We start from the raw sequence: 21,571 nt of genomic DNA on the forward strand, positions 1-21,571 counted from the left end.
TAGTGTATGAAGTTTGCATCTTCTGTCATGCAGGTGCATTTACATGGTGATGAGGATGATGAGGAAAAGTACGGGGACTTCTTAGATCTGCCAGTCACAGAGCTTGAAAAAATAAGTGGATCATTCAATCACACCCTTCAGGCGACACTCTCTGTCGTTCTCCTCCTTGTTTTTGAATGTGAAAAATAGATTAATGCCTAGAAGCCACTCGGGGCTTCGCCACCTAAGTTCACTCTGTTTGTGTTTGCTGTGTTATATTATGTAAATATCATGTCTATAGAATTGGCTTTTCACACTCAGGTGCCCCATCTTCTCATAATGCAAACAGCAAAGGAAAACAAATGTAAATCATATTCACTTGCATCGACACAGAAGCCTTAGTATATGAGTGCAATACAGCTTTGTGTGTAGGTTACTGACCAAACTTCATCAGGATTCCTCTTTGTTACATGAACTGGTACCAAGTAAAAATGTGTGAGAGCACATCAAGTAGACTGAGTTACAGAAAATATTGCTGTATTTTTCAAAACCTGTGGAACACGGAGGCTCCCTGCAATATTTGTAATGCAAAGTTGGCCAAGGCAGCACTTCCAACCTGAGGAAACACCCTGTTGCAGTATATTTGATCATGCAAAAGCCAGTCTGATGATGACCCGATTTTTCCCACTCGAAATGACATTTATATTACTGCAGAGGGAATACCCAGAAAAAAGCACCAGGACTGTGCCAGTGAAAGCTACCAGAGCCTTAACTGCAGATGTGGCACGTGTAATCAGCGGTAGGATAGCTGGATTTATCAAAATGCCAAATCATAGTGAGAGGTTAAAAGAACACCACACCTATTCTAGTACATTGGAAATTAAATTCCAATTATTTTTATCTGACAATGCATAGACCTAGTTTTTGGGTGGTTCGTTCTTACATAATAAAGCAATATTTCTGAAGCACCTCCAGGGAATTTTTCCAAATTTGCCACAAACCTCCACTGGGCCTCAAGGATTAACTGAAAAGATTAATGGTCAAAGGTTAAGGTCACCATGACAGGGACACACAGGCTTACAACCACGATATTTGTAGTTCACACAAGTTTTCGGGAGGCGGCACGGTGGTGCAGTGGTTAGCACTGTCGCCTCACAGCAAGAAGGTTGCGGGTTTGAGCCCCGGGATCTTTCTGTGTGAGTCTGCATGTTCTCCCTGTTCCTGTGTGGGTTCTCTCTGGTATTCCAGCTTCCTCCCACAGTCCAAAGACATCAAGAGAGGACGAGGCTGATTGATACTCTAAATTGACAGTAGGAGTGACTGTGAGAGTGAATGGGTGTCTGTCTCTATGTGTTGGCCCTGTGATTGACTGGTGACCTGTCCAGGGTGAACCCTGCCTCTTGCCTGAAAGCCGCTGGGATAGGCTGCAGCCCCCGCCCACCCCCGTGACCCTTAACAGGATAAGCACAAGAAAATGGATGAGTGGATGGAGGACAAGTTTTCAGGGGAGAATAATACATAATATCTGAAACGGAGTTGATTGTCGACATGTAGTCCAGTCCATATAGGGGAAAATAGTGTAGACAAAAAACTGCTATCCACTTAATGCTACTGTAAATTTTTGTCAGACAGCAACAGTTTTTCAATGGCAAAATGCCCTGAGTGTGACTGTTGAGTAAGAAATCTAACCTCTGTCCTATATTCAGGAATAAGGAATCAGTGCTGTCAGTAGAGTACGACCATAGCATCTCGGATTTTTGCAGGGGGATGATTAACAGCAGTTGAGCAAATGTTTTATTTCAAGAATGCCAAGCAAACAGTTTGCTGTGCTGCAGGCTCTCTGACGTATGCACTCACAAAGGGTAAATCACTCTCCCTGCTTTTGAAGCTGTTGAGTTGGTTCAGGTCTCTGTTGCTGCTGATGATGTTGCTGCTGCCTTTGCTTTACCTGGTAGGGTTTTAAGGGTTCCCCCTGGCAGGGGAAGACTAACGTCACGGCTTGCTGGCTCGATAGTCAGTGGAAGGAGCGGTATAGAAACAGAGATAGAGTGAGATTTAGTGAATGAAGCAGGAGGAAAGAAGTGGTGGGAGAGAGACAGAGTGCTTTCATTGACCAAGCATTTTTATTTATGCTGTTTCCATCTTGCACAGCAGTTGATGACTGCAGATTTTTGCCGGGGTTTGGCCTGCTTCCTTTTATTATTTTGTTGTTTAGTGTACAAACACGTGTACTGTAGAATTGAAAAACAGAGAACATAGCAGAAATTCTCTTTAATCTGTCTGTGTGTGCCGTTGTATGTTTGTGACTAAAAGACGCAGAGCCATGGAGCTTGATGATAGGTCTTCAGCTCCTGCCCTTTGCCCTGGTGGAGGGGATTCCCACGCCCTACTGCAAGGCATCCCGTATGGCCAGAAGAAGCTGAAGAAATAAGTCCAATCACATTGCATTCCCTTTCAAACACTGATCCCAGGGCAGAGCTGGAGCCCCCACGTGGAGTATTCAGGGTTAGAGAGGAGAAGTGGAAAGCAGCTCACAGATCTGTGCCTAGGGGCAAGACGCTTCTCAGAGCCAGCGCCTCAGGGAGAGAAAGCTAAGCCAGCATAAGCCACTACCATCTGCCAGCGTTGGCTTAGGGCTTCTGAAAGATCAGGTTTGAAAGTGAGAGAGGTGCGCAAATGTAGACGTCTTTTTTTCATCCTTCCTGCTCCTCTCCAAGTGGTCGCTTTCTGATAGAAATGAACTTTAACCACATGAATAACGGTACTGTCCAACGGATAACGCTGAAAACACGTCTCTGTGTTTTTGTGGATTTTTAGGAGGTTGAGATTGGAAAGATTCACTCCCAGGGTAAAACAAGGCAGGGTATTCCCCCCTCCTGTTCCCTATCGCCCCCTCTCAGCCTCATCAGATAGATGCTCGGCCAAAGCACGGTTGCGCTCTACACCAGTTAGAGCTCAACACAGGCTCTAGGAGACCAGTGGAAATGAGGAACCTTTATTCGTTAAATGTGATTATTTATTTTTCCGGTGTGATTAACAATTTGCCGATCGGTTTTCTTCCTGGAAAAATGTAGGCCATCACAAGTTTTCACCTTCAACGCAACTACTTTATCGTTCGAAGGTGAAAAAACACTTAAAAGGCAATGGAGCCGATGGGCGAGTTGCGTTAGCTAGCCTAAGTGCTAGCTCTAGTAACAGCCTGTTAACCCTCGAGAATGAATGAAATGAGAGAGTATATGAACAGCATTTAATTTCATGTTGGTTTTCTTAGTAAAAGAATCCATTAAACCTGCCTTCATGATGCTTGTGTATATCAAAGTATTTGCCCTCAGTTCTGGTCGTGCTTCTTGGTCACGAAGCAGTAGCACTGGTTGTACCCAGAGTGTCAAATACATGGCATTCGGCTCGTGTTGCGTATGTTTCAGCATGTTGTCGCTCTTTTCAATTTCCTTCAAAGGATTATTTTACAGAAATTAAAGTTCTTTTTGTGTGTTTGTCTTTCAGCAGGATTACAAAAAAAAACAAAAAACTATTTTGCAGATTTTCACAAAACTTGTTGGAAGGGTATAGAATGAACCAAGAGCCTATTAAATTTGGGAGCAGATCCCTTTTATGTATCATTGGGTTAAGATGAGGTCTTTGCTCTCCGAGTGCCTGTCCATCAGCAAGCTGCCTTCGTGGAGGTATGCACTCTCCAAGCACCCTCTAGTTCGTGGGCCAGCTAACCGCGGCTCCGGAGCCGAAGGTGGCTCATTCATCCCTCTGTTGCAGCGGCTTCGAAAAGTAAATAATGAGTATTTGATTTAAATTTATTTCATTTTAATTCATCAGTTTGTTAATATAATTCTACATTTGAAGATAATGGTGATCTTGTGTCATCAAAATAGAACACGTTCAATTTCTTGTCACACAAAATTCTCCTTTCAATCGCAGACGTGCGACACCGGCTGGCATGCATTTTATTGCACTTTTCAGTTGAAAAGTTTGTGAAGAAATGTTTTTGTTGCATGAAATAACATTTTGTTTTCTCCGTATTAGTTCATTGATTTCGTAACATTAAAAAAAATGATATACGCGGTGTTATTTTCAGTTCAGATGACAAAAGAGTTTTGTGGCTCCTGATGTTTTCTTTTCTATGCTAATCAGGTCCAAGTGGCTCCTTGAGTGTTGCCAACCCCTGCTCTAGTTAATTAATATGCTCTTTGAAAAATATGTAATAGAAAGTATAACTTTTAACACTAAATGCTACTCATTTTGTCATATGCAGCTCACATACAGTATGACCAGATGTCTCATGTCAATAAAACAGGTTTATTTTTGAACATTTCAATCTTTAAAAAAAATGGCTGAAAAACGTATTTTTCATGCTGTCGTGTGCAAAATCCCCTGATGATAGAGATATTAGTGAGCCAAGTGTCATTTCGGTGGTGTGATCAATAAAAATCAATCCTTCTTGAGAGACTGAAGCAAAAAGCTCATAACCAGTTCAGGGTTGGTATGTCAGAACGTTCTGTAGTGTTTCAACCTATAAAATTTTACGCATCCATGCTGACATTTTGTCCGTTTATTCCTTCCACTGATCGTGTGTTGTCACCCAGTCATGTAGCAAAATGACTCTCTTTTATATTTCTGTTGCTTTTTGTCTTTCTCCTTTTGACTCTTCTCTCTAATTCTAAGTTCTCCGGGCTGCTGCTCTTAAATGGCCAACTCTGCGGATGCAATCAGCTCAGCGTGTATTCAGTTTATTCAATTTGGGGATGAATAACAAAGTTTCCCAGTGGGGGATGAATGAAATGATGTCTTGCAGCAGCTTCCTGAACAGTGCAGCAAAATGCTGCATGGTTCTGATGCTCAGTGAGCCATGGAAGTTCTCATTCTGTGTCTTCCTCCAGTGGTTCCCTCTGCATAGATCATTAATCACAGAGGCGTATGGAAGAGAAAGAGGACATTGCCGGGATGATGCTGGGGGTCAGTCGATGGTGGCCTCTCTAGCCCACCAGTCCCTGGCCGGTGTCATTATTGTGACACTGTTACAAAAGCGAGAGCTTTTGATAGTATTGATTAGGGAGGAGGGTGAAGGAGAGGACAGACTGATGTATTTGCTGATTCGGTGCCAACTCTGATCAGCTGCACAATACTTTGTTTATACTGTATGTGTAGTTAACATGAAGGGTGTAGATTGTGTGACACCAGTCTGCGTGTGTGTGTGTGTGCGCAAACTTGCATTTTTGCTCTTATAAATGTTTGAAAAAACTGTTTCTGCCATTTCTTTTTGAATAGCGAATGTAATCCAATGCAACTACAGGAAAAAATAAAATGTAATCCATATACTCTCACACCCTGAGAGTTACACTCACAGTGGTAATCTTCTCTGTATTCACCCCGTGAGGCTCTGATGCTTTGTGCTCCTATAGTCAAAAGCCCTACGTTTGAAGCTGTGTTCAAAGACAGACTGCTTGCTCAGTCGAAACTCCGGTGTGTTTCTGGGCATCTCCTAAACACCCTTCTTCCAGGATCAGTTCAGTGTGTTCCTGCACAGCTGCGAGTGTTTCCTCCAGGGTGTTGTCATAGACAGGTGAGGGGGAGTATCAAGACAAAAGAGTGGTAGAGGGGTTGTTGATTTTAGTTCATGGAGAGGTTAATTAAACATGAGATCCTAACTGGAAATGTTAAGTCAACATTCGTGCTCTTGCTGATTGAGGAGGCTGTGAAACATGAGGATAGGATCAACTAGTTCGTAAGTTTATTTTAAAGGCGCTACTGGTGCCTGAAAAATGGTGATAAAGCATGGCTCCTTGAAGATATTGCACTTTATACAGGAGAGTCTTAGTGCAGCTTTCTGTAACAACTTGTCTCGCTGCCCCGTTTATTATCATTTGATAAGATGAACGTGTTTAGTCATGACCGTTACATCTATTGTTGTTTTTTTAAGTATGATTTTTATGCATGCTAACAAGGCTTATGCCCGTCCTCATGCATTATGTACTCAGCCTCCTTGTAAGAGTTCATTTCAATTTATACACAAAGTGGTTGTAAAGTCCTAATGTAATGTGCCGCTGTGCACATTTCCCTCTTGCAAATGCTCCATCTGCTCATAATACACTTGCACTGGAGGAAGATGGATCGTGAGGCAAATAATCCAGTTAACTTTTCATGTGTTTGCGGGCAGATCTTTTCTCTTTAATGGGTTTATCATGACTTATGAGCTTCTGTAGCAGCCATTAACATATGATTACCATCACAGGGCTAATGGTTTTGGCTGTTTGTCCCACTCCTGCTCAAATGCTGTATCCCTTTTTTCCAAATCTTTCTACATCTTATATCCTCTGTCACTCTCTCTCTGTGTCTCTGTCTCTCTCTCTCTCTCTCTCCCTCTCCCTCTCAGCCTCCTCTCCTCAGATTCCACTCTCGGCCCCCGCGGCCCCTCAAATAGGAAGCCAGAGCCTTACTCCCACACAATGCTTTCCATTATTGCTTAATTAGCTGTGGTTTGTCACTAGAATAATGTGCTATCCCAGACTCTCAATCTTCTATACTTTTCCCCCTCATCACTCACTCTCTTCTACTCACTCTATTCTCTCATTGTTGTTTTGTTATCTCCCCGTGATTCATTCCACTCCCATTTCCATGATGTTTCTTTGGTCCTAGTATGTTTATTTATGTTTTCATGCATTTCAAGACCTGCTCAAAGCCCGCTGACTTTTCTGTTACTCTGGTTCATACAGAAAACAAAGGGAGCCGGCTTAAAGAAATGACGATGGCCAGAAATCAAACCATTCACATTATTCTTTGTGCTGACCTGCGCCTCTGTGTTTTTACCACTCGCGTAAATGTCCGTCTTAGCTAAGCCAACATGAGTGCATTTCAGCAATTGAGTACATTATAGGAATCAATACCCCAAATGGCCCACTTGCTTGCTGCCTTTATGACTCAAATAAGCCCCAGAGGGCAGTTTATTCAAGGAACTGTCTACACTTCTAAAGTCATTATCAGTTTTCAGTACATGAAGTCAAAAGCCATTTTACATCAGGCTGGGCAATGCACATTAGTGGTAGGCCAAAAATATCCTCTTTGCACCTCCCTATTTATGATTTTATTTTGACAAACACAACTTGAATTTGCTAGATTCAAGGTTTCCAGACAGGGATAGATTTATCTCCACAGGTTACAGTTACATAAGAAGGCAATCCAAAAAAATCTGTAGCATCCTTTCAAATCATGTTTCATTTTGGGTTTTATCTTTTTGCCAATCTCCTTTTTTTTTTTTTTTTTTTTTTGAAGACCTGCTCCTACAGTACTCTTCTTCTGATTGGATGTCACTCCACATGCCTAAATGAGGCACCAAGTATGAGAGCCAGAGTACGGCTGCAAGTGGGTCTTGATGAAAACCCCAGTACGTCCAGTTCCTCGTGAGTGGGAGAAAATAAGGCCCTTCAGCCCCCAATAGGTTGCCTAACTTGCTCAAATGTGGATAAATGATTAAAGTGAGCAGGAGAAACTGCCTGAGGACAAAGTGCATCGGTTGAAGTCTGAGTCCTAACTGTCAGCACCATCTGCTCCGGGGCTTCCAGTAACCTGCATTAGCGGTGCTAGCCTAGCGATTGGTGCCACAAGTGCAGCTTATGTCAGCACCATGAGAGGTCACTAATATTGTACTTGAACTGATGTTCATCATGTTAGTTGTTTTTTTTTGGTGAAATATGAGATGTTTATGACGCTGAGTGATAAATAAAATAAAAAAATGTTATGCATTATATATATATTAAAACAGCCATCTGTGGAGGTAGAGGGATTGAATGTTTCACAGGAGGTACAGGACTTTTTTAAGGAACCACTGGTCTAACATGATACATTCACAAGGAACCACCAGCAATATGCATCAGTTGCTTTCAATATATCACAGTATCCTGGAAAAATGTGTCGGACTATTTTACTTAGTAAAGTGTGTGTTTCTTGTTTGTATTGCAGGATTGGTCAAGCTCGGGGTTCACTGTGTAACGTGCCAGAAAGTCGCCATAAAGATTGTTAACCGTGAGAAACTCAGCGAGTCAGTATTAATGAAGGTGAGTTCCTCTTTGTCCCTGTGTCGCATAACGTTGCAGTTGAGTTTGCCGAAGTCGTTCGTCGTCGCATAATCTCACAGAGGCTCTGAATTTTCTCCCTCACGCTTTTGTGAATGAACGTGAATTTATTTTGTGAATGGATGTGTTTTGACACTGTTGTAAATCCCTCTGCCGACGCAGCAGTTAGGCGATTGTTGTTTGGAAGAATAAGAAGCGCCTACCAACAGCAACTAATGTTTTAGTCACTTCTAACAACTAAAAAAAGAAAAAGATATAATCAATCTACCAACTCTAACGATGTGCGTGCATCGTAATACCATAATGTTACCTGCGGGACAGAAGTGCTTCTGAATTACATGTATAATTTTGCATCATTATATTAATCAAGTGTTCACTTTGGAAAGATTTAAATCGGTCTTTATGACAAAACAAGGATATTATAAACCTTAATATTAAGGCAGTCAATTACTTATTTACTTTACCTCAGTTCTGCATGAAAAACGTGTCGCCCATCAGCTCATGACTTCTTCCATTTGTCAAAATTCTCAACCATTCGAATAAAACATGGTTGGCAATCACCAGCAACCCCTCTGTCTTCACACTGATGCATTCAAACTACCAAAGTCGTGCTTTCACTCACACATAAAAACCAGACAGCAGGATATAACGTTCCTGAAACTCAAATTTTTTTGGGGGGGAGCAAAAGTAAAAATGTACTTTACAGAAGTAAAATAAATTTCTTCTCATCAGGGTTGGGCAATAAACAACTTTTGACCTTTCGGTTTAGACTTTCAACAAATTTTACTGTGTTTAGCAGCTGATTTCACCTCTTGTTAAGATGATTCCCACCGGCCGCTAGAAAGATGGGTACCTCGCTACCATGCTATGAGCAAACTGCTATGTTTAAGTGGGTACTTGTGACTTAAAGCTGGAAAGCTAAGTTTCTTGTGATCCGACAGATGAAAGCTATTTCAAGTTACTCCCAAAATCCAAAATTGGCAGAAAAAAAAAAATTGTGCAATAATGGCACAACTGGCCTATGAGACTTCACCAAAAATCCATTATTTCATAATTTTTTGGCCTTCTTATATTGGCAACCGTTCAAAGAAAATACATTTTTACAGCCATAAACACACACACAAACTGCTGCTGGATATTTTCATATTAGCTGCCTACACCCTAAATATTGGTGTCACTGAGTTACCTCCTCGACAGTAGGGATTTTTTTTTTTTTATTATGAATATTACATTCCAGGGCTCCAGCCAGGCAGCCCTTTTCCATCGCCTGCTCAGAACGATCAGTGGTAAAGAATGTGAAGAGAGCAGGAAGATAGATGACAACAAGACACCTCAACCTGAAAATTGCCTTTCACGGGACTCACGCAGACAAACGTGCCCAGTGTAAAACTGTTTACTTATGAAAGGGAAAGCGGGGTTTTTGTTGGTTCAAATTTCACGTTATCTGCAGACGGAAAATTTTCTGTTTGCAAAATCATTAAACTTAAGATGAAAAGCCATCCATGCTTGGATATTTCCGTTTGATAAACAGTCAGTATTAATCAGCTTCTTGCTGTGTCAGTATCTCCCCAGTTCTTTCATCCTCACTGCTTCCGTGCGCCAGTTGCTTTTTTCCTCTCTCGTATGGAGTTTATCGTGCAGACCAGTATTTTCATGAGGGAAAGACGGATGGTTTGTGTTGCCGCAGCACTGACAGACACATTATTAGTAGAAGCAGAAGTAGTTGCTGGAGCCACAATATGTGACAGCAGAGAAGAAGGTAGCAGGATGTCCCAACTCACGTGTCTCTGTCCTGTAGAGGAAAAAGACAGTAACACAGGCCAAACACTGACAGCTCCCCGACAGCATCCAGGCTTTTGCTGAAGCTGCATTTTAGATCCAATTACTGAACTTCATCTTTGTCAGTCTCTTTAATGTGTGTTTAAGTGCATGTGTGCGTGATTCAACACTGATCGAATTCAGAAGTTTGTTATTTTCTTTGGAAATCTAACACATTTACTGCCTCAGAGCTGTGCAGGCCTGGGCCGTAGGTACAGACATCTGTCCCTCCCACTTTAATTACATGATTTCACAAAAAAAAAACTAGAGGGAATTTCTTCAAATTTGGTACAAACACCCAAGTTGTTGTGGGCTATCATTCCTCCAATGTCTCAGGAACTCTTTGAGGAATATTTATTACATCTGGCACAAACATCAGCCAAACCATCATTTATTTCATGGTGAAGAAAGACACAGAACTGATGTGGAAGATCTGGCTCCCGCATGTTTGATGTTTGTTGGTTTGTTTTGAATGTGTTCATGTTCAACCAATAGTTTGGTTTCAATGCAAAGACTGTGCCAAATACAAAACTAGCAGTTGTGGAAGTACTTTTATAGTCAGTGTGTGTGTGTGTGTGTGTGTGTGTGTGTGTGTGTGTGTGTGTGTATATATATATGTATAGAGAGAGAGAGAGAGCGAGAGAGAGTGAGAGAGAGTGAGAGAGAGATATTAATGTCTATTTATCTTATTTAAGTTTCTTTGCACTATTTTCTGTATTTCCCCCCATGCTGCTGTAATAACAGAATTTCAGAGTATGGAATGAATGAAGTTTATCTTATCTTATTGCCCTCGGGGCAGAACACGCTTGCTACGGTGTTACACATTCGATAGAAACCATTCTTACACGCTGAGGTTCAAACTATAGTAGGACAGGTGTTCGGGCTGTTACTCGATATATAAAGAAGCCTGTCAGAGTGGTCGGGTTGCACTTTGCTGCAAGGGTCACACTGTTAAATGTCAGCCTTTTAATATGCTAATGTGTCAGATCCCTATGGTGCCATTAGTGGAGAATCTGACTCCTTGTTGGGACTGACAAAATATTGTAGACGTCTCTCTGTATAACCCAGGACAGTTGCAGTCTCTGAAATAAAAATGACCACCAAGATTGAAAATCTGAATATTATAATCAACTGGTGTACTGAACAAACTGGCAAGTAAATGCATAGACTTTTATACAAGAGTTCCTAAGAACGTGTTATAGGCCCACACACACACACACACACACACACACACACACACACACACACACACACACACATATATTTCATGCATGTACACAGAGCCATGACACACATCACCCCTTCACGTTTGTCTTCTTCTGACTGGCCTTGGGAGTCCGAGTTCTGTAGAGATGAGTAGGCGAGTTGAATTAAATGTTTCCATCTTTCTTCCACTCAATGTCAAACTCACCGTAACTACTGTTGAACTCTTTTGTCAGCAGCCCCACAGTCTTCGACACAGCCGACCAGGAAGACAGTGAATTGTCCTGGCTAATTAAGTCATACATGAACTTAATGTAACATTGTTAAGGAATGAGCTCTGATGACTTCAAAGAACAAGTTTCAGTGCCGAAACCAGGAGCGGTAATGAATCTGTGAGGAGAGCCCACCCATCACATGTTGAGAGGGAAACAGACAGAAAGAGAACACACAGTATGTATACATACGACAGTCTGTCAGCAGTCATTGGCACTGAGGCGATCAGATACAACAGGAAGCCCAGAAACTACGACTGTGTGATTCTGAGTGGGTGCCTATCACAAGAGAATAGTTCATGTTCCTGAAACTCATCCAGCCCTCTCACTCCATCACTGCCATGTCTTGGTGCTGTGGGGCCACAGGGCTGAGAAAGAGAATGAAGTTTAGAGGGAGCAAGATTGAGGAGAGAAATGCGCATGCTGGAAGAATCCCTGCCGTGGTGAGATAACACCCATCGACACCTTTGTAGGTGTACCACATCAAGCTTCCTGTTGATATTGTTTATTTTTCCCAGCATAACTAATGAGCGACCCGATCTCACAGAAATACGCGGTCTGACCACAACTTCTTACATCTCTCATCCTACTTACATCACACACGTGGTTGTGGAGCAACGTGTTAATATGTGGTGCTGCCACCAAAGGAAGATTTATCAGAAACTTTTATGGTGAGAACACAAAACACCTGCTCCGTATTTATACAGCACCATCACAATGTCGTCCGTGGCTGCCATGCAAGGTGCCCTGGCGTCAGGAAACTTTTAGGGGTTCAGTGTTCTCACTCATGGACACTTGGACACTGTCTCTGGAGGAGACGGGGATTGACCCAGTGAGTAATATTAAAGGGGATGTGACTTGAATCAGGATCAAATCGGATCCTGGAGATGCCTGTAGGCTGTTAACAGGATCTAAATATTAGCTGCATTTTTCTGGACATGTCATTGATGAATATCATTCAGGTACCTTGAATCAACGTGAAAACAAAAAAATCAAAGAACACGACTTTGGCTTGCAGAAATTGTTTCAGTGTGTTCTTGATTTGTGAGGAAAAACTGAGAAGGAATACCTTTGGTGTCTGGAGTGTTGTTGTTTTTTTTTTGTTTTTTTTTTGGAGGGGGGTGTTAAATCGGGAAGTAATATACTGAAGAAAATGATTTCAAGGTTTTAAATCTGACCTTCGTAAGGAGTTACTCTGAGTTATCGACACATTTTGTTCTGTCAAAGAATATGAAGTTGCAACACCCAGTATGACAATGATATTGTCTATATTTGTATGACACCTCAGTTTGAAAATCAGAAAAAAGGATTATCTCTGAATGCCACCATTATGACCGTAGTTAACAATACAGTAACGAAGCAGCTGCTTACTATTCAGCTCCAGACAACTCATGTTTGTTCCATTTATTCGAATAATTCATTTTTTTGTCGACCATTGTCACCCACATTGTGCAAAGTTGTAGTAATACAGCATTGCATGGACCTCCCTCTCGTATGCAGCCAGTGAAAACAAATAACTGTTATTCCACTCTTATTACAAGTGGAATAACATTACTATTACAAGTTAACCACTGGCTAGCCTGTTGGTGTGTAATCTCAATTTACAGAATCCCAATATGAAGGGTGTCCCTTCCTCCGTGCACATTGTCATTCAAAGTCAAGTTTGATTGACATCAGCTCCAGTCTCAGGACAGGCTCAGCATCCATCCCGCTCCTGTATTTGGTCTTGATCGCAGCAAGTGCAGAGAAGGCTTTCTTGCTCGGATGTGTTGTTTTGAAAGGAAGGGGAAAACACGCAGCCGTCTTATCCGAGAGTGCAGGATATTTGCTGAGTTGCTGAGTTCCAAAAGTCCAACAAGAAATGTTTTGTGAACGCAGACCTCAGTGTTTCATCACAAGACAGTTCCATCACACTTACTTGCTCACCAAGAGTGGAACCACTGGGAATATCAGAGATTTCAATGCTGAATTGTTTCCTCATCCAGTCATTTGCTTCAGCCATCACTAATTACTGTCGTCACCCTCAGTCTCACCATTGCAGCTGGAGATATTCTAATGCTCCACACTTCTTTACATGATTGGTCCTGTTTGTTGCCATCTTTGATGAGTAGTGAATCTTTCAGTTTATCTTTGCTCACAATCACAGCAGTAGTTCTGCTAGTTTCAGTCAATTTAGCCATTGATGACATGTGCACATACCGCGCGTGACCTGAATGAACATGACTACATAGCAGTGTGACACAAATATAGTACAGGAAAGACAAAATGTATCGTGAATTACCATTTGGTTAATGTCCATCCATCCATTTTCTACTGCTAATCCTGTTAAGGGTTGCGTGGGGGGGGAGGGGGCTGGAGCCTATCCCAGCAGCCTTTGGGTGAGAGGCGGGGTTCACCCTGGACAGGTCACCAGTCCATCACAGGACCAACACATAGAGACAGACAACCATTCACACTCACATTCACACCTACAGTCAATTTAGAGTATCAATCAGCCTCATCCCCTCTTGATGTCTTTGGACTGTGGGAGGAAGCTGGAGTAGCCACTCTGTACTCTGAAATCCATGTTGCAAATATACTTTACATGATGATGGTTGTACTGATGTCAGCATCTGTGGCTCCAGCGAGAAACTCGACGAGACGACTACAGTCTCACAAGGAGCAGCAGTGGCTTCACTGTATCATATCACTATCATCATACCAAGTGGAGCTACAGTTTAGTCTCAGGGCAGGTTAAATCATTGCTAGCCGCTAGCACTAACAACTAGCTGAAGCAGAGGAGTATCTTTAGTGTGCAGCAGTTGGAAGTTGCTGTTGATGCCTTCTCTGTTTCTTCCTCTCAGCCAGCAAGCTGGCTGCTGTTGGGATAAGGACAACTAATTAGCCAGAGTGATTCTCTCTCCTCCTGAAGCAGCACAACTTCAAAGTCACTCTACTGTCCCCAAGCCCAGCAAGAGAAAAAAGAAGAGAGGGATGGAGTGCAGGATGAAGGGAGATAACAGGAGGGAAAGAGTGTGTGAGTGGAGGGTTAGAGAGGATGCTGAATATGAAGTTAGAACACATTGGCTAAATGTCTTATGAAGTAGATATCGTTGCACGGCTACGCTGCTTTTCATTTTTTTTAGCAGAGCGATATGTGTGCAGCCCAACATCCTTGAAGTTAGTCATATCATTTCATATGAGAAATGTGTGTGAGAGACAGAAAGAGAGAACTGAAGCTAAGGATGTAAGAGAGATCCAGGATAGATGCCTGCATTAGCTAAGATAACATGGAACATACACACGAAAATGTATCAGTAGCGCGGAGGGAAATCTGCAACATCAATACAGATGCGATTTCTCATTTATGTCTCTCCATCATGAATTAAAGCAAACCTGTCATACAGTCTCTTTATCTGTCTGGGTAAGTTTGATTTAGGATGATGCATGATACCACGGCGTCCATGTTTTGAGCATCTATAATAACGAGCACACGCAGCAGCAGATATTGAAGTGTGTGAGTGAGGAAGAGACACAGGTGTATCACGCATGGCTTAATATTGTTATCCCGACACATCGGTGACAGCACTGTAGCTTTCTTTGTCTGCCATCGCTACTGTTGCCTCCTAATGATTATAGATCGGCCATTCTCTCCCATCTCAGTTGAGCCGCAGGTGGGTTGGATGCAGAATTGCCTCCAACGTGTGCTTTTTAACTTCATGTTGTGTGTATGTGTGTGTTTGTGTGCACATGCTGCAGAGTGAAATGAATGGCTTTCATATGTTGCGCCCCTTCAGGTCAATCTATCAGCAAGAAGCCAGGGTTTAACACACAGTGTAAAGTTAGCAGGCGGGCTGCACAAAAGGACTGCAAAGCCACCAACTCTAATACTGTACATCAGCATCCAAACGTACAATGGTTTCAGAAAAAATAAGAGGTAGGTGCCTTCTTCCATTGTTCCTCCATAGCAGTCTGTCATAGATCGAAGTATAGGAGTAGCTGCTTTTAAAACAGACTTATTTGTTGAGTTTTTTTCAACAGAACTTACTTCAGAAAACGATACACAATTCAAAATGATTACAATCTCTCTAGTGCATCCAACATCCATTAAATTTATGTTAAACTGTAAAAGGTCCTCCATCACATATATTTTGTTGACTTCCTTTGAGGGATATTTAGCACAAACAATATTGGTAAAATATTGACTTAAATATTTTGTGCTCCTTGTTACCAGAATCATTCCCAAAGATTCTGTCCAGCCCTAATTATGACATTTTATTACTCTTCACTGCACTGATGGTCATAGTTTATTATTAAATCTAATAAACGGCCAATATTTTGGCATTGTAATATCGACAACTTCCCCAAAAATCCTGCATCAGTTTGGCCATAAACCTAAAAAAAAAAATCCTTAACCCTTCCAGACTCCTTTCTCTCTCTCTCTCCAGTCAATGTGAAGGTCACTCAGCATAACTCATCTTTATTTGGTTTCCAATCACTGTTCCTAAATCAATATCCACTTTTCCCCTGGTCTTTATTGAGTGTGGACGAGGCTCTGGTGAAAGGGAAATGAGGAATAGATTTTACCTACAGGCCACAAGATGTTTGAGGATAGTGAAGTAATGTCAGTCATTCCCCTTAGCTGCGTCACCCTGTGCATCGTGCTAAATACCATCGACTGCAGACACCAAACATCCAGTTTGACATGTTCCTGGCTGGTAGTTTGGGATTTAAAACAGCCCGGAGAGATGAGTTAGAAGTGTTAGTGCTCCTGTTCACCGTGGTGACGAAACCCAACAAACGCAAGCCGTGTCGTGTGACTGATTTTTACCTCTCGTATGCATTATCGAGATGAACTACCAACACAATAATGAAATAGAGCACAGCAGAACACAACACGAGATCCCCCATTGAGCTCAACAGGAGACAGACAGGCTTCTAATCCGGTAGCATGTGTCTCCTCTTCAAAAGCCACTGCCGCTGTGTTGTCAGTTGAGAGAACGTTTTATTTGGGGTTGCTTTTGTTTTTTTCCTTTGTGAGCAAGGACACATTTTATCCAATACTTCTACTCTTAAGTGGGGTGACGCTTTGATGGGAGAAGTTCCCCTTCAAAGTTTAGCTCTCTTTTATGGCTGTTTATTTCTTTGTTTTGCTCTGGGATTTCTTGCTTCGTGATATTACTCGTGGACCCACTGAAGTGTATTTTTCATGTGTTTTCTTCCCTCACCACTGAGTATTGTGATAATCTTTTATCCTGGAAGGGTAATTGAATAGGTACATCACTCTCCCTTGTGTGCAAAAAAAAAAAAGTAGTCCTGCATTTTTCATTTCAGATCTCTTTGGCATTGTTTTTGCTGTCACGCTGCTTCCATTCATAGACACAAGCTTTCATCCTCCTGCATCTCAACATGCTGCCGATCAGCGTCTCTACTACAGAATGATTGAAGATATAAACCTTCACCAACCCTGATAAATGCACTAATACAACAAAAGGCAAAGGCTACAAATCGGGCATAAATTAACCACTTTTAGATGTTGCAAATGAGCAGGGAAATGGCCTCCAACTTGGCTGGATAAATGAGGTGGAGACAGATGATGTATATTTGTGACTTTGCGGTCAATATGTTAAAGCCAGGCACTTATCTTCATCAGCTCCTTCTTCCACACCTTTTTAGGGTTACTTGATGAATGACTCTCTCCTTTCCTCTCTCGCTCAACACACCATGGGACATGCCCACAAACACGCATTTTAATTCATGCAAACTATATGTTGTAGCACGTGTTGTTCGAATGTGCATTTATACTCACAGGCTACTAACTTTTATCTATTAAAAGGGCACTTTAATTCATGTCAATATTAGGACGTGTAGTGTCAGGTGTTTTTAGCAAGACGTTAACAGTTGTGTTTTTGGCAAAAAACAAAAAAAACAAAAAAAACAAAACAACAACAATTGTTAGGGTCACATCGGGACATTTGCAGCCATTTTTCTGCCAATGTTGTTTTGCAACATTTTTCTTCTTACTTGTATTTTAACCCAGTAATAATCTTCCCTAACTAAGTGATTGTGCCTAAACCTAACCGCACCTGAACCACAGTGTCAACACTATTATCTTCTAATATTGCGTTTTCCTTTGAGAATAAAATAAATATGCAACATTTTGCTGGAGGTTCTGACTGCAGGGCTATGTGCACTGATCACTCTTGTTCCTTTAATTGTGGACAGCTTTTTGCTAGATAACATGCAAATTTTTCATGAGAATAAATCACAATGATTACAGTGTATTTCAAATATTCTGCCGCAGTGGAAGACTTAATCAGCGAGCTAAAATAGACCCCAGACACCATTTGAGAACTTTCTTAACTCATTTAAAAAGTAAGTTTTGAGCTAATTTGGTTGGTTTCAGTTGATCAGTCTCTGAGCTGCTAGCATGATTGACTCTGCCCGGTTTACTATTGACCAGAGTCGTGTCAGTGAAGAGGCCATGTATTCATATGTGGAGATAATTGGTGAGGCAACCACGGTTTGCATGAATCACTGCTCCGAAGAGGATTCATTATTCACTCATTGCTCTTTCTTGTTTGCTTGGGTTGTTTCCACTTTAATTACCAACACCACTGTCACGATCCCTGTCTCATATTTCCTGCTGTGTTGTGTTGTGTCCTGTCTTCCTGTGCTCCTCCCTGTGATTACCTCATGTGTCTGACCTGGGTGATTACACCACCCGTGCCTCATTTCCCTTGTGTATTTAACCTCCATGTTTCCCCTTGTCCGGGGTGGGGTCATTGTCGAAGTATATGTCGACGTCACGAGCCGTCAGTCGCAACTCTCCAGTCACGAGCTGTCAGCCTCAAGCCTCCAGTCAACCGCCTCAAACCTCCAGTCAACCGCCACAAGCCTCAAGCCTCAAGCCTCCAGTCACCGGTTTACCCCCAACGTCTGTAAAAAAACATCTTTTTGTGAACTCTCCTCATCCCCGTCTGCTATTGGGTCTCCTCCCCCACCGCGTTCCATGACAACTACTACTTACGTAAATTGTAAGAATGTCAATTTACATGACGAGATCATGGTGTCCGTCCAATAAATAATTTGTTCTGTAGATACAACAGGGATATTTACTCTGTGTAACAACAAAAGGGAACTGTCCTCACATGATGTGTTTTTATCCTACACTGCACTTTTCCAGCTCCCTCCCTTGCAAATACTGTAGATTAAACATGCAAATTTTCATAACCGATATAAATCATGGTCAGATCTAATCATTGCATTCTATTCTGTATTCTGTCTCTTTAATTTCTTCCTTAATTTACTTTTCTTTATATGAGCCAAGGTCACCTTTCCAAACAAGGGAAATATCTCTCTCTGAGGGACTGAATGAATCTGGTGACAAAAACGACACTTGAGATAACAACAACACTGCCTTGCCACAGATAAATCAGTCATCCTACTGATGGCTTTTACACATGCTCAATTACTGCCTGTGTGTATTATACACACACACACACACACACACAAACTAACACACACTCACATAACCTTTGCTCTCTCCCTGGCCCGCCAGACTCAATCCCACCTATCAGCCATTGCAGTAGGTTCTAAGAGCTTCATGATTAAACCCTTTGACCTCAGGGTCTGGAAGGACTCTGCCATTTAGACTCTATTACGGCCAAGGTTATTCAGGGACATGTCTGTTAGTGGGAAATAATGTGGCCTGCCACTGGTAGAAGTGTCAGCCTGATGAATCTGTCACCATCATGAGTGGGGATACAAAACGTAAGAAAGACAGAAGAAATGATGAATGTGAGTGAAGCAGGAGGGGTGTCACAAATGGGTGGAGGGGGATAATGAGTAAGATTTGAACAGGCGGGAGATGGATAAATGATAAAGACTAGCAAGCTAGCAGAGACAATGTCCACATCGATTTACATGGCTCTGGCATTGATCAAACTCCCCCGCGTGGGGAATTTACCTCCTCGCCACAAAGGATGACTGATACAGCGGTTATCAGAAAAACCTGCTCTGCTGCCTGTGTGTCCCTGTGTATTTGACTGTGTGCATGTGTATTTGTGAGGTCTACAGGGTAGAAGGGAAAACCATGAAAAGAGAAAGATGAAAGTAATACACAGATTACTTTTTTCTTTGATTGAATGACTGCCTGGAATCGAATCGTACAACTGTGATTTGATTTTGCTCTCAGTAGGAGATAAAACAACTACCTTGCGCACACTCTTCCTCCACACCAAATACTGTAAAATCCTTCAGCCTGTCTCTGTCAATTTTGGAACAACTTTGGATAAGTTGGCTCTCCTAGGAAAACATGTTAATAACATTTCCCGAGCAGAGCCCAGCAGAGTGTGTTACACACAGGAACAGCCTCGGTTCAGTCTATTGAAGAAGGGCGTAATGAAGAGACTGTGTATGTTTGCCCTTGAAACTGATGTCTTTCCCTTCTGGTTATAAAGAGTGGCATATCACTCCACTGCCTATAAACACATTTACATGCATGTGTAAGCATGTACACGCATGCATACACACCAGTTTGGCTACCCTGTGATGCTGGGGGAAGAAAAAAAAACAACCTCCTGCTGCCCTACTGGCTCACTGACCGACATATGGATGGATGAAGGTGGCTCATCGCCTGATGTGATCACTGGCCTGGGCGTTCAGTGTGTGTGCATCATGCGTTAATGTGTCCACATGGCAAAAGCATGAATGGATGACAAGCTGACTGGTTTTGTCTATGAGCCAGTAGCCAAGCTGTGCTGTCCCCTCCGCTTCTGCTCACTGACAGTTGGACCCACGCCACTCTCATCATCACTCCCCCTATATCCTCCTCCCATATGCTCTCCCACTGTACCCATACATTCACTGGATATCCCTCCTATCTGATTTGTTGTTTGCAGTAAAAAAAAAAAAAAAAAAAAGGAATCAAAATTAACTAAACCCATAGAAAATAATGGCTTTTTCATTATCTTCACCAGTACAATGTCAAAAATAAAAGTAATGGTATGGAAGAGAATCCATTATATGGTGTATAGTTTCCACGTTTGGAATATATCTTAATGAAAGTTTGATGTTGAGGCTGATGAAGAGAAGGTGGCAGTATGGTGGAGTAGAGATGAATCTGTGAATCCATTTGAAAATAAGATGAAGAATGTACAGTTTGACTGAGCTCTCTAAATTGACTCTCGAACATTAAAACGCATCATACTGTATGAGAGGAGTTGTGTGTGGTTGTGTTTGCAGGTCCCTCTAGTCATGCCTGAGGAGAGCTGGGAAACTGTGGAGCTTGACCTATGAGGTTCTTCGTCAAAACAGACAAACAAACCGATCCAAAAAAAATCTTTATTTGCTTCTAGAATTCGCACCAAATGAATTTTGATACGCAGATTTTGAAATCTGAAACTTTTGTGAGCTAAGAAGTCTCAGCTCAGCATTCACGTTTTGTGACTTTTGCGTTCGGTGTTGTCGACACGTTTGTTTTATTTGTATTATTTGGGTGTTACTATTGATATATGAACAACTATACAGTGACATTTGGACACACACAAACAGCATCTAACACAACTTGTAGCTATTGACATTCTAAATAACCCTTTTTTCTGCTCCATGTACATTTCAAATGCTACTTTAAATCTGCTGGGAGGTCTGTCCTTTTCACAGGATATTTTCAAGTTGCCCCAGAAATTCCAGGGGGATCAAGTGAGGCTGGAGGTGACAGTAATAGAAAGGGCGAGGGAACAGAGCCAATAGGTTTTTGTTTTTGTTTTTTTTGGGGGGGGGGGGGCAAGAAACATACAGCGATGTGTGAAGGTCGCTTCGTTCTTGATGTATAGAATTTCAAGTTTCTTAAATAAAGACACTGATGGGTGCAAGGATTCCACTGGTTTGTAGTTTTGATAAGAAGAAAAAAAAATCAGTGAGTCAAAAAAAACCACACTCCTGAAATGTAATGTTGTAAATGCCTGATTTAAATTTCTCTTTATATTTCTAGCATACTCATAAGCACATTCAGGGAAAAAAAAACACACACATATTTGCTGTGCGTAGAGCAAAACAGTGATTTGATTGGACCAAGAATTTTTATGATGATGAATGATTGTGGTATGATGGCATCATGAGTGATTACTTCTCACACAGATGTGAGACAAAAACTCTGCTCCCTATAATCAAGCTTACCATTGTTTAAAGTGGCAGAAGGAGAAGGAGGAAAAGTTCTAGAAAATAAAATCCGTGGTA

At 41.8% G+C, this 21,571-nt stretch overlaps 1 protein-coding gene across 10 annotated transcripts in view; it reads left to right on the plus strand.

Moving 5' to 3' along the window:
* brsk2a (BR serine/threonine kinase 2a) overlaps positions 1 to 21,571 on the plus strand; it is a 172,062-nt gene that overhangs the window by 93,011 nt on the left and 57,480 nt on the right. For all 10 annotated transcript variants that reach the window (XM_086208363.1, XM_086208369.1, XM_086208366.1 and 7 more), the window contains exon 2: positions 7,948 to 8,042. In XM_086208363.1, coding sequence (XP_086064489.1) covers positions 7,948 to 8,042 — 95 coding nt within the window. The remainder of the gene's footprint in view (positions 1 to 7,947; positions 8,043 to 21,571) is intronic.

Source organism: Aulostomus chinensis, chromosome 7 (assembly GCF_037954235.1).
Source record: "Aulostomus chinensis isolate RoL2024-O1b breed Wild chromosome 7, RoL_Achi_v1.0, whole genome shotgun sequence".
In the NCBI taxonomy this organism is placed as follows: domain Eukaryota; kingdom Metazoa; phylum Chordata; class Actinopteri; order Syngnathiformes; family Aulostomidae; genus Aulostomus; species Aulostomus chinensis.